This window comes from Lissotriton helveticus, chromosome 5_1 (genome assembly GCF_964261635.1).
Source record: "Lissotriton helveticus chromosome 5_1, aLisHel1.1, whole genome shotgun sequence".
Classification (NCBI taxonomy): Eukaryota; Metazoa; Chordata; class Amphibia; order Caudata; family Salamandridae; genus Lissotriton; species Lissotriton helveticus.
This window is the reverse complement of record NC_136065.1, coordinates 1,937,444,437-1,937,457,184: the sequence shown is the minus strand read 5'-3', so window position 1 is coordinate 1,937,457,184 and position 12,748 is coordinate 1,937,444,437. Positions and strand designations below refer to the sequence as shown.

Genomic DNA, 12,748 nt, shown 5'->3' with positions numbered 1-12,748 from the left:
TACGGATGAGGAGAGCTTGCTGGAAGACATTCAATTAATGAAAAAAAAAAAAAGAAAAGGAGACACGGCCGGCCGGCCGTGAACTGAAAGCACGGCCGGCCGGCCGTGAAAAAGCCTTTGATGCCGCAGGGGGTAATTAGGGGAGGAGAATGGCTGGGCTGAGGCACAGCGCCAAGCCTTTGATGCAGCAGGGGGCGGAGCGGGAAGAGCTGCTGGCGGCACTAAGCTGACGATTTGATGCTGTGCACGCGCATTTTAACTAATTGCGCTTGCGCATTGAGTTAAAAGTGCACATGCACTTCATCAAATCGCCAGTGTAGGTAAGCTTTGTTTAAGCCCCCATAGTCTCGCTCTGCTCAATGCGCATGCGCATTGACAGGCGAGACCTAAAAAAGGAAGTTGTAAAGGTGCACTTAATTATTCACACTAGGCTTTGGTGTATTGGCATACTTTTTTTTGGTTTGTTTATTAGATAACGTGAAAAGTGTATTTGTGTGTTATTTGTCACATGCGGTTAGATGTGTCTTCTTTTGGGTTGTGGTGACTAGATGATGGCCATGCACAAGTATAGAATATTAAGAGTGTACTTTCCTTGTCATAGCAATGCATACTTTTCTCACAAGACCCTCTTTTCTTCTGTTCAGATGCTTCACTCCATTGAAACCTTCACAGCATGCTACAGAGCCTAGAGCCTGAGGTTAGTGTCGATCTTTTACATAATTATCAGGGGTTTGCTTTGGTGGTGGTCTTGGGGATGATCTAGAAGCACAAAATCCCTCTTCGCAATAAGTATTCACCACACCAGTGATGGCATTTAAGGTGAATTGTATTTATTCATTCAGACACATCTGTGATTGAACATCCCGATGAGACATCTGTCTGTCTCTGGTTGATGGACATGTATAAACTGACAGTCTTTTTCATTTAGGTAATTCTCAGCTAACAGTGGGACTATTAAAAGTAGGCATGTAGACATTATTCATTAAAATGAATAGCCACAACATTCACCTGTCGTTTCTGTGGTGTATGAAATATTTCCACAAAGGCTAGAGCTGAAGGATGCTGGAGTAGACACATGTTCTCACTATCTATAATTTGAAATACGGGCCCTGTAGGACAACAGGGTTTGATGAAAACATATTTGAATTTTAAATGTATTTTTTTCCGTCATAATATTATACTCATTGACATACACAAGAAGATTTCTAACCAGTTTATACATTGGTAAAATTCCTTAGAAAATACTATTGGCCAAACAAAATCTTAAGAAAATCAATAACTTTCAAATTTCTAAAAGCTTTATTTTATCTTACAACAGTTCTATCTAATCTTTCTAGGAGACGTATGGCACATCATGGTCATAACTCCTTACTCCTAAAGTATTTTTTAAACCAGTATTTTAACTTTGCATAAGTAAGCTTACCTAGTATTTCCCTTTTAGACAGACCTAAAACTTGTAAAGCATAGTTCAAACATCTAGGCTAGACTAGTGATTGAAAATCACTAGTCAACTCCTCCTACAAGGACTTTTTCAGTATTAATATGGCAACTTTGCTGAAATAGTAAAAAGCATTGGCAGAGCGAATAGGTCTGGAATTGACTGCCAGCTTTTTAGCTTGGTGCTGGTTGTTTGGCTTTCTCATGGCTTTTTATAAAACTATTGTTGGGGGGAGCTACTGGGCTCTCACTCATATGTATATATAAAAAACATTCACTAAATGCAAAAATATTTTTTAGTCTCAAAAAGCCCTGATTGCCATAGTAGTCCGTGCACTGAACTACTAAGGGCCAATTCCGATGCGGTCGGAAACGGCTCCGACTGTCTGTCGGAGCCATTCCGACCGCATTGGAATCGGCTGTTTGGATTAGTTTCTGACCGGCCCATTTTGATAGGGTCGGTTGGAAAGGAATCCGAACAAGATTTCCGAATGGCTTGCAACTGGCTCGGAGAGCCCGGTTGACATTTGGAAATCCTCCATCAATCCCTCGATCCGTTCTTTCCGGCCGAGGGATTACGATGGTGGATTCCCACAGCCTTTCTGTGCCGGTGTTTCCGACAGAGAAAGGCTGTGGGAATCCAAATTTGGGAACCCCAATCAGGGCCCCTATGAGTGCAAGGCCGCCAGATGGCGGCCTAGGGTTCACCTATGGTGCCCCTATTGATCCCTGCACCTGGTGGTAGGCACCATGAGGTGCCTATTACCGGGTGGAGGGATGAACGGCACCTGAGCTCTTTACCATGAGACCATGCATTCTGTTCGGAATACTTTCTCACATGGTAAAGAATAGGAGTGCAACCAAACAGTGTTCGGTTGCATCCATCTTTATCTGATAGTAACATCTAGCCAAAGATTCCTTACCTTTGAACTTCTAGGCGTCAGGTGGATCCGGAAGATTTTTATCAGCAGTACCCCTGAGTGCCGGTAGATGGCATCGGTCAACTACGCAGGACGTTGTCAGACGTCCGCGTCGTCAATATAACCGCCACTCTGACGCGCTGACATAATTTCTTTTCTTTCTGCGCCATCAGCGCCGATCCGTTGAAGAGAGCTATGTATGCCCTGTCGTTTTTTTAATACTGTCATCACGCCATGTTGGTCACGGACCCCCATTTGGCCTATTTTTGGTGCTTGGAGTGCAACCACAACTCCAAGTCGTACTCCGACTTCTGGGCCAGGGCGCCGAAGGCTTTGAGGTAGCAGTCCCTAAATCTTCTCACTGCCCGGCATCCTGCACCGCGGAGGTCGCCTCGTCAGTCTCAATACCAGTCTAGGCCTCGGTCGAGAGGAAGGTCCAAGCACCGTTCTGGTGAATCAAAATCCTCTTCGTCGAAGTCAGTTAAGAGGTACCACAAAAAGCACAAGAAGTCGAAGCGTGCTTTGACTTGGCCCTGGCCATGTCGTGCCGAGGCGGAGGAACCCCGGCGTTCGAGGCCCTGCTCCGCGGAGTGGGAGCATGGGTCGGCTCCGCGTCTGTTCACAAAAAGAGGACAAAGTTCCTATACCAGGGTGCAAAAGTCACCCACGTATCTGAGTGCAAATAGTCACCCATACATTAAAAACAGGGAAGAATGGGGAAAAGTAATCCTAGGTAAAAAATACCCTGATGGGAGAGGGAAAGACATACTACATCCTCTGCTGCCCTCACACACCCCGGAGGATGTCATGCTTCATCATCGTGCAATTTTGCTCCTCGTAGGGCCGGCGCTGCAATTCTCTACGGGTACCCGAAGGGTCACTTTATCTGAGATGTTTTAGAGGATTAGCCGGATGTTGCATGCAGGTGTGTGGGGAAGGGTAAGGGAGGGTAAATCAATTACGTGCAAACATGATAGTGTGATAAAATCAAGGGTATGGAAGCAGCGACAAGATTGTCTAGGTAACCCTTGGCAGTTAAAAGTACTGCTTAAAAATGACTGACCCCACAAGGCCCACTATGCCTGGGTGTCACTAGCCAAGGTCAACATGTTTCGCGCCTCTATCGCCCGTAGGTCATTGGCGCTTCGTCAGGACCAAAAACAAAGTGAAGTGCACGTGAGTAAAATACATAAAAGTTAAAATGAGAACCCTCTTATCTCATCCAGGGCGGAACAGGAGACCTGTGTCCCCACTATGTGGTTGTAGCTGTTACATTGAAGCTGCTCCTGGATGATACCTAGAAAGAGAAAAAGGAAAGTAAGCCGCATGTGAGCGTCAGCAACAACTTGATGCATCACAAAGTGTCACTTATGTGTACACAGCGCTTCAAATAGGAAGATTACGCGGGCACACAAGACTGGTCCACAGTAGATCGGGAGCTGCTAGTTCAAGGAGCCCTTAGGCTCAAAATAACGCATATAATGGTGTTAAAAGGCAACTAACCTTGGCTGTATAAGGTTGATTAAACGTATAACAACTATAGGGCAGAAATCTGCCAATGTTGAAAATTGGTGAAAAGTACCAAACCGTGAGGTGGGTAGTTCACATCACAGTGCTTACCAAATATTAATTAAAGCTCTCCTCCAGTGGTCAAGGGAATGGACGCCCGCGAAAAGTCGGGCTGTGGAAGCAATAGACACAAACCAGGTACATAAGCACAACGGAAAAAGTACCGGTGAAGTAAGATGGAATTAATTGAAATGGCACTTACTAAGTAATGCGGGTGTAGCCTCTAGTACACCTACCCCTGTCCAAACGCTCGCCGAGAATGAAATAAAGGCGGTGAAATGCAGAGTTTAAATAAATGGATTGGGTGGGGGGTGGAAAAAAGAGAGGCGGTAACTCTTTACGGTGAAGCCTCACAAGGAAGTGTTAAACTGCGCATGTGCGAAACAACGCAGCAGCGGCGCATGCGTATTAGCCTTGCACACTGCTCCCTCGCTTCTGCACACTGGCTTCATAGTCAAGGAAAATAACAATGCCGGTAATGATTAAGAGTTCACACAAGTCTACAAAATTAATCCGGTTTAAGTTACTCCTCACTAGTTCAGGCCTTCCCGTATGAGACAGGTCCTAGTATCATGATTGGACCACACCTCGAAAATTAACTTCAATCTATGTAGGAATTTCCCGTTTGTGACATGTCCTGATGTCGTGACTGGATCACCCCTTGAAAATTAACTTAAATCTATATGGATGTTTCCAAATTCACAACCATCAACATATAGTTGACGCTTAGGCCATAAAATGGGGACTAAGAGAATACAGCCAAATTGCCTAACACCAAGGACAGTATTGTAAGTCCTCACGTATTTTAATGCAAAGAATGAATCCCCCGGAATTATCCGAAGTTACCAATTCAAGGCTTAACATAAAGTCAGCACCCAACGACCCCAAGGACCCGTCTCGTGTGCCCACTTGAAAAGGGAAGGAAATAGGGTAGGTCCCGCGGCCGTACAGCCGTGCATAATCAATTCAACAAAAGTGAGGGGGGGACCAAGGAGCCAATAAAGGACCAGTGTCCATGCTCCTAAACCAAATCTGTTCACAAAAAGAGGCCTATCTTTGGTGCTTGGAGTGCAACCAAAACTCCAAGTCGTACTCCGACTTCCGGGCCAGGGCGCCGAAGGCTTTGAGGTAGCAGTCCCTAAATCTTCTCACTGCCCGGCATCCTGCACCGCGGAGGTTGCCTCGTCGGTCTCAATACCAGTCTAGGCCTCGGTCGAGAGGAAGGTCCAAGCACCGTTCTGGTGAATCAAAATCCTCTTCGTCGAAGTCAGTTAAGAGGTACCACAAAAAGCACAAGAAGTCGAAGCGTGCTTTGACTTTGCCCTGGCCATGTCGTGCCGAGGCGGAGGAACCCCGGCGTTCGAGGCCCTGCTCCGCGGAGCGGGAGCATGGGTCGGCTCCGCGTCTCCCTTCCTTTGCGGGGCTAGCAGCGACCCCTGCCCAAATGAAAGAGTTTTATGATGACATGTGCGTCATATTTGGACTGCCTGACTCAGCCGGGGCACCTTCGGGCCCCGCTGGCCCGGCAGATGAATAAGCCCCGTGCTTCCCATGCCGACAGCTCCGACCCAGCACCACGGTCTCCGGGTGGACCCGTTTACTGCAGTCTGGGGTCTCAAGTTCAGAACCGCTACTGCCTTTCAATGAGGCCTTGACAGACGTCCTTCTGGGGACATAGTCCATACCCAGCACAGGGGCTCCTGTGAATACAGCGATTGCCCGCCGCCATCGCCCTGCACCGGGCGACCCACTTTTCCTCACCCTCCACCCCAACCCTCAAAGCTTGGTGACGCATTCCCTTCCGCACCCCCGCACCGGGAATCCAAGAGGCTGGAAAACTTCAGTAAGAAAACATTTTCTTCCGCCAGCCTAGCATTGCAGTTGGTGAACACTGCATGCCTCTTGGGCCATTATTCACATTCCATATGGGATACGGTAGCGCAGGTGCTGCCCAGAGTCTCGGAGGAGCACCGGGATCTACTCTCCCAAGCTATATCAGACGGGAGGGACGCAGCTAAGTTTGCCATCAGATGTGGCTTGGACACGACGGACTTGCTGGGTAGAGCGATTTTCATGACAGTGGCAATTCGTCGCCATGCCTTGCTGAGAGCGTCTGTTTTTTCAGGGGATGCCCTGGCTATAACCTCATGGACATGCCCATAGATGGCTCTCGTCTCCTTGGAGACAAGGCAGATGCTGCTCTTGAGCGCTTTAAAGACTCACGGGCTACTGCCAAGTCTTTGGGTCTCACTACTGCACCAGGGCTTCATCCAATATTTCCTCCTTTCGTGGCTTCGGAAGGAGCTATCAACCGCACAAACAATATCCCGGCCAGAGGGCCCAGCAAGTCCAGCAACCTCTGTGGGGCCGTGGGCGTGGCTCATCCCAGCCTCGTGAATCGGGACACCTTGAAGTCGAGCCAAGCCGCCATCCCCCTTCTCCACCACAAAACCTTCCTAGTCGATCCCCCAGGATCACTCTTGGCCGGTCGGTGGCAGAATACACCATCATCTCCACCACCGGGCAAAACATAACCTCGTACAGGTGGGTTTTAAAAATAGTCCGAAGGGGCTACTCCCCCCCCCCCCCCCTTCGAGACTACCCCTCCATCTATGCCTCCAGTGTACGATCGGCTGACAGAGGATCACCTCTTCTTCCTGCGCGAGGAAGTCTCAACTCTCTTGGACAAGGAAGCTATAGAGAGGGTTCCCGGTCCCAAAGTAGGCAGTGGTTGCTATTCCCGTTACTTCCTGGTCACAAAGAAGGACAGATGCCTTCGTCCTATCCTAGACCTCCGAGCCCTCAATCGCTTCCTCAAGAAGGAAACATTCAAGATGCTCACCTTTGCTCAGGTCCTGTCTGCCTTGGACCCAGGTGACTGGATGGTAGCACTGGACTTGCAGTATGCCTATTTTCATATCCCAACCTGCCGGCCCAACGTCGCTACCTGCGGTTAACGGTGGGTCAAGAGTACCTTCAATTTGTGGTGCTCCCCTTTGGCCTCACCAGCGCCCCTCGGGTGTTCACAAAGGTGATGGCGGTGGTCGCAGATCACCTGCGGAGATCAGGGGTTCCAGTACTCCCCTATCTCGACGACTGGTTGTTGAAGGCTTGATCGTCCCAAGCAGTTGACTCCCACCTCCAGGCTACGGCAAACCACCTGCATTCGCTGGGGTTCACTATCAACCTGCCGAAGTCACCCCTGACTCTCCCTCAGACACTCCTTTTCATTGGGCAGTCCTGGACAAGGTGCAGTTTCGGGCCTCTCTCCCGAACGGCGAGTCCAGGAAATTCAGGCTATGATACGATGTTTCAGCCTGGATTCTGGTGAGAATGACTCTGGGGCAGTTGGGCCTCGTGGCCTCCTGCATACTGCTAGTGACCCATTCATGGTGGCACATGTGGGCTCTGCAGGGGGACCTGAAGCGCAGCATCGAGGAAATCTCACCGACCTGGTTTAGATTTCAGAGGACACTGCGAATGACCTACAGTGGTGACTAACGCACCACGATTGGTGCAAGGGTAGATCTCGCTCCCTTCCCCATCCAGATTTCATTGTAGTGACGTATGCGTCCCTTCTGGGATGGGGTGGCCATCTGGTGGAGGCGAGATCAGGGATTCTGGTCTCCGGCGGAAGCCAAACCTCATATCAACCTGTTGGAGATTTGGGCGATCCGGCTGGCACTGAAAGCCTTTTTGCCATCAATAAAGGCAAGGCTCATACAGGTGTTCACAGACAACACTACCGCCATATGGTACTGAAAAAAACAGGGCGGGTGGGGTTGTGGACCCTTTGTCAAGAGGCCCTGCGTCTCTGTACTTGGCTGGAACATCCCTGGTGGTTTAACACCTGGCCAGTTCTCTGAATGTCAGGGCGGACGAGCTCAGCCGAAGGTGCCTTGTGGATCACAAATGGTGTCTCCATCCCGAGATGGCACAGGCTCTCTTTCAGCAGTGGGGAGAGCCTTAGTTAGATCTGTTCACCTCCAAAGAGAACGCGCAATGTCAGCAGTTTTGCGCGTTAGAGTTTCCAAGGCGGCGCTCGCTAGGCTACACTTTTCATCTCGAGTGGAGCTCTGGCCTCCTATATGCCTTTCCGCCTATACCACTCCTGTCCAGAGTGCTCAAGAAGATCCGTAGCGACCGGGCACAAGTTATTCCTGTGCATGGAGTGGGCACGGAGAGTTTGGGATCCCAAGCTTCTAGGCATGAGCATCGATCCTTCAGTAAAGCTGCCTCTTCGGGAGGATCTTCTGTCACAGCAGCAGGGGAGAGCAACGACAGCTGACTGCTTTTGACCTCCCTCCCGAAGTCTGCGAGGTTATCTTCGCAGCCAGGCTTCCCATCACAAAATCTGTATTGTAAATATTGTACAGACTAGTCTATTGACCCCTTATCTCAAGTCCTTCTGTTTATACTTTCTTTTGCCCAGCAGGGCTCTGCTCTGCGCACTTTAAAGAGCTACTTTTCAGCCCTTTCTTCATTTCTTCGGCTGCCTGATCAGCCCTATTCAAATCGCCTTTAGTGCAGAGGTTTTTGAAGGGGTTAACCCATTTGTTTCCTCCTTCTCCCTTCATCATGCCACAGTGGGACCTTAATTTGGTGCTCACTTTCCTGAAGTGAACACCATTTGAGCCACTGCATAACTGTCCTCTGGGGTTTCTCACCATCAAGACAGCTGTTTTGGTGGCTATAAACTCTGCCAGGAGAGTGAGTGAACTGCAGGCACTGTCCTCTCAGCCTTCTTACCTGAGGATCCTCCCGGACAAGGTAGTACTCCGGATCAGGGCATCCTTTCTGCCTAAGGAGGTAACACACTTCTATCTAGGACAGTTGTTTACTCTTCCCACCTTCTATGCACCCCACATCCTTCCAAGGAAGAAGAACGTCTCCATCATCTGGACCCAAAAAGTGTGTTATCATTCTACCTTGATCGAACCAAAGAGTTCCGGGTGGATGACCAACTCTTTATTGGATTTGTGGGTGCAAAGAAAGGTTGTGTTGCCCAGAAGAGGACTGTATCCTGATGGGTCAGCCTCTGAATTAAAATGTGTTGTGGCTTCGCAAAGAAGGATCCCCCTGTAGGGCTTAGGGCCCATTCCTCCAGGGTAAAGGCGACCACCTCCAGTGTGGTGTTCCAGTCTCTGATATATTTCAAGCTGCCACATGGGCATATCTGCACACGTTGGCCAGACACTACTGCCTACTGCTGAGAAGGACTGTTAGGCTGCTCTGTTTTACAGGATTTTCTGATTTAAGTCATTCTGCAGTCCCTCCTCTGGGGATGGTATTGCTTGGGTATCTGTTCAAAGGTAAGGAATCTGCGGCTAGATGTCTCTATCAGATGAACAAGTTACTTACCTTTGGTAACGCCTTCTCTGATAGAGACATGATCTAGCCGCAGATTCCTTACTGATCCAACCATACGCCCCATACTGCAGAATTGGTTTTAAGTGTCAGGGACGTTCCTATTCAGGGCTGAGTTGTTCATTTTTTTAACACACGATGGACAGTCACTTCATGGCTTCGCGCTTCTGTCGTGGAAAGTCGTGAAAAGTACTGACGTTAGCATGCCGGAGTCGCGGTTATAGACTACGCGGACGTCACGACGACGTCACACGCAGTCGACCAACGCCATCTACCGGCACGCAGGGGTACTGTTGAGAAAAATATTCCGGATCCAGCCAGGCTCCTGGAAGTTCAAAGGTAACGAATCTGCGGATAGATCATGTCTCTACCAGATAAGGCGTTACCGAAGTAACTTGTCCATTTAGGCTGCAATTAATAAAGTACAAACATCTTGCTACTTGGTTGTTCAGTCCTGTATATGTTCTGTAGGAACCGGGGTTACTTGGAGGAGCAAATTCTCCCCCACACCCCCACACACCATGCAAATCTAGCTCCTAGCCGGGCAAACATTGTTTCTCTAAAGCAGCCTTCTCTACCACCATAATAGTGCATGAGTGAGATAGAAGGCTACTTTAGACCATAGAGGGCGTGAGGTCGGGTAGGTGTACGGGCTCCCTTTCCTATGAGGAACTGCCTCGAGGGACCCACAGCCTATTCTCATGGGGATTTCTTACAGCTTAATTTGCAATACTTCTTCCTTACTTTCTTAGTGGCACTTGATTAATCACTAAAGGCCTCATATCAGATTTATCTATTTATCACTACATGGTTTTCTGGTCCTGAAGAAGCGGATGGGATCTCCTCCTGTGACCTTTATATTGTGCGAAATATGTCGACCTAAGAAACACACCCACTAGGGGTGTGTCACAAACCTAGCTACAGAGGGCCATTACATCTCTCACAGCAGCACCACCTTTTTGGTTTTTATTAATGACAGAGGGACTCTTTTTTTTTTTTTTTTTTCTTTTTTCTTTTAATAAATTCTCCAAGGACCCATCCAGTCATTTTTTTAATCCCACATTAGGACACCACTGCCACTCACCCCCACTCATCTTTACGGCTTTATCTAAAAGGTCTCTGAAAAAGTGACCCTTGTGGAGGCCCGTAGGTCATTGCAGCGCCGGCCCAACAAGGAGCCATAGCCCAATGATGAAGCATGACATCCTTCTGGGTGTGTGAGGGCATCAAGAACAGGACACACTGTCCCCATCAACCACAGTAGTCGAACAAAAACAGCTTTCTGTCTTTGCTTCTCTCTGATAGGAACAGTGACTCTCTTTGGTTGTAAAGTACTTTTCGGGATCACAAGTCACTGGACCTTCATGTAGCTCCCTGTGTCCCCCTTCTTTTTGGATTTTGTACTTTAGACCATTCTCGTGAGATATAAGGAGTACCAACACAACATGTAAAAAAGAATTCTTAGTGAAACCAGAACAAAATGCAGTCGCTAAAACAAAGAATTTCAAAGTTAACAGTTCCACTCACTGTACGTGTCTCAGTTCTGCATGTACAGGCCATGAAAGTACAGAACACTAGTCACAAGTAGCCGTGAGAGGCTTCCACCCACTCCAGGAGCACAGCATGACTCCCAGCTCCAGGCTGCCTTTTGTCTTCAGTCAGGCCAAAGGGGATGTATAATAGCCCACCTTGTGCCGTCGAGCACAGCTTACAATTTCCACAGAAGTTATCTGGGGGTGTTTCTGGCTAAAGTCTCCAGGGCAGAGAGAGTTCTAAATCCCCCTAAACGTGCTTTATAGCATTTGATTGTAACCCTGCTTTCCCAGTACAAGTGAGCAAATGGTGCCCCCTCCAAGATTCAAGTTCAGTACGGGTGCTGACCACAGAGTCATAGGTCCAGTGAGTGCTCCTCAATATTTTTGGACCACGTTCTCCCAGGCTGATAATCCCCCTGCATGTGAAGATTCCAAGCATTTCTTGTTAAGTCTTCATAGCAGGTGAAGATTACTGGCATTTCTCCTTGATGTGCGGTAGGTGGACATGTGCCTGCTCTCATCTCAATGCTCAAACCCTCCCTCCCCTGTCTACATCAGACAATTCAAGTCTATAACCCAGTCTGATGAGTGATCGGTTCGGGGCCTTCAAAATAACACACCCGTAATTGATGAAGAGAGGGTGCTCTCAGTAAAGCCCACTTGTATTCCCTCCGCTTTAAGCAAGGCAGCACCTAAACTTGTAGAGTGACTTGTGGTCATATGCTCCTCTCTTGAGAACAGACCTCAATTTTATAAAACCGACTCGAGTTGTATTTCTATTCAAGTCACCACCCCCTCACCATGTTGCACTTTGAAGTCTACACATTTTTTTACTAAGTCCTCTCTGCCCATGTACATACATCTTCAGCTCTGTGCTACAGCCGTCCTGATTTGTGCAAAAGTTCAACCCACACCCTCTCCCCAATGCTCAGCTGAGATATCTTTATACAAAAAGGCAGGTTGTGTATTCAGCCGCTGAAAAAATAAATACGGCGCATTTACATACAACTACAGTCACACGTTGGGAGTCTTAGGTGCACATGCATCAAATAAGCCAATAGCAATTTTTTAATTGCGATTTTTAAGGATTCGCGATTAAAGAATCGCTATTGCCTTTGCATGTAGGAATTGCAAATAAAATTGTGATTCCTTCAAATTCCTCAATTGCGACTCGCAAATTGCAAGTCGCAACTAAGGAATTGCTCCCATTCATTCCTATGGGCCTCTGCATGCGCATTTTGCGGGTACCCAATAGATACTCGCAAATTGCACATGCAATATCAAGGGTGCCATAAGGACACCCATAGTGCATTTTTCAAAGTTTTTGCAAATTACCATCAAGTTTCATTTGATGGTAATTTGCGTCCCCTAATAGCGAAATTGCTATTTTCAATGGCATCATGCATTACATTTGAGGCATCACAATTTGCGATTCCTTAAATGCAGTTGCAATTTAAGTAATCGCAAATTTTGCAATTCCTTAAATAGCGATTTTTGAATTTGAGATGATGGATCCCAAATGCAAAAATATCGGTCGCAAAGGGGCATTCTGAGAATCTGCCCCTTTGCGACCGGTTTTTCCTTTGATGCATGTGGCCCTTAATCTCCATTCACATTTAATGGGGAATTCATGCAGTAAGAACTCGTTTAATGAAGTCTCAATAGGCAGAATCAAAGTGCCAGCAGTTCAATCAAAAGAAACAGTCAAAGTACCCTGCCAAGAAGGGTGAGATTTTTCCAATCTTCTCTTGTATCAAGCTAGATTATAGTATGCCTACAATTATTTTTATACCCTGATCAACATTATAAATAATCTTCAGTCAGAATTACAGCTCTTATCCGCGCAGGGCTCCTCATCACACAGTTTTTCCAAACATTTTTAGAGGTGATCGGTAGTAGGAAAAGTGGTGATATTTTCTT

At 47.7% G+C, this 12,748-nt stretch overlaps 1 protein-coding gene across 4 annotated transcripts in view; it reads left to right on the top strand.

Annotated features, from left to right (window-relative positions):
• The window catches only part of SNX11 (sorting nexin 11), an 88,925-nt gene that overhangs the window by 6,570 nt on the left and 69,607 nt on the right, over positions 1-12,748 (top strand). For all 4 annotated transcript variants that reach the window (XM_078645561.1, XM_078645558.1, XM_078645559.1 and 1 more), the window contains exon 2: positions 645-697. In XM_078645561.1, the coding sequence (XP_078501687.1) occupies positions 674-697 (24 nt within the window). In that variant the 5' untranslated portion in view covers positions 645-673. The remainder of the gene's footprint in view (positions 1-644; positions 698-12,748) is intronic.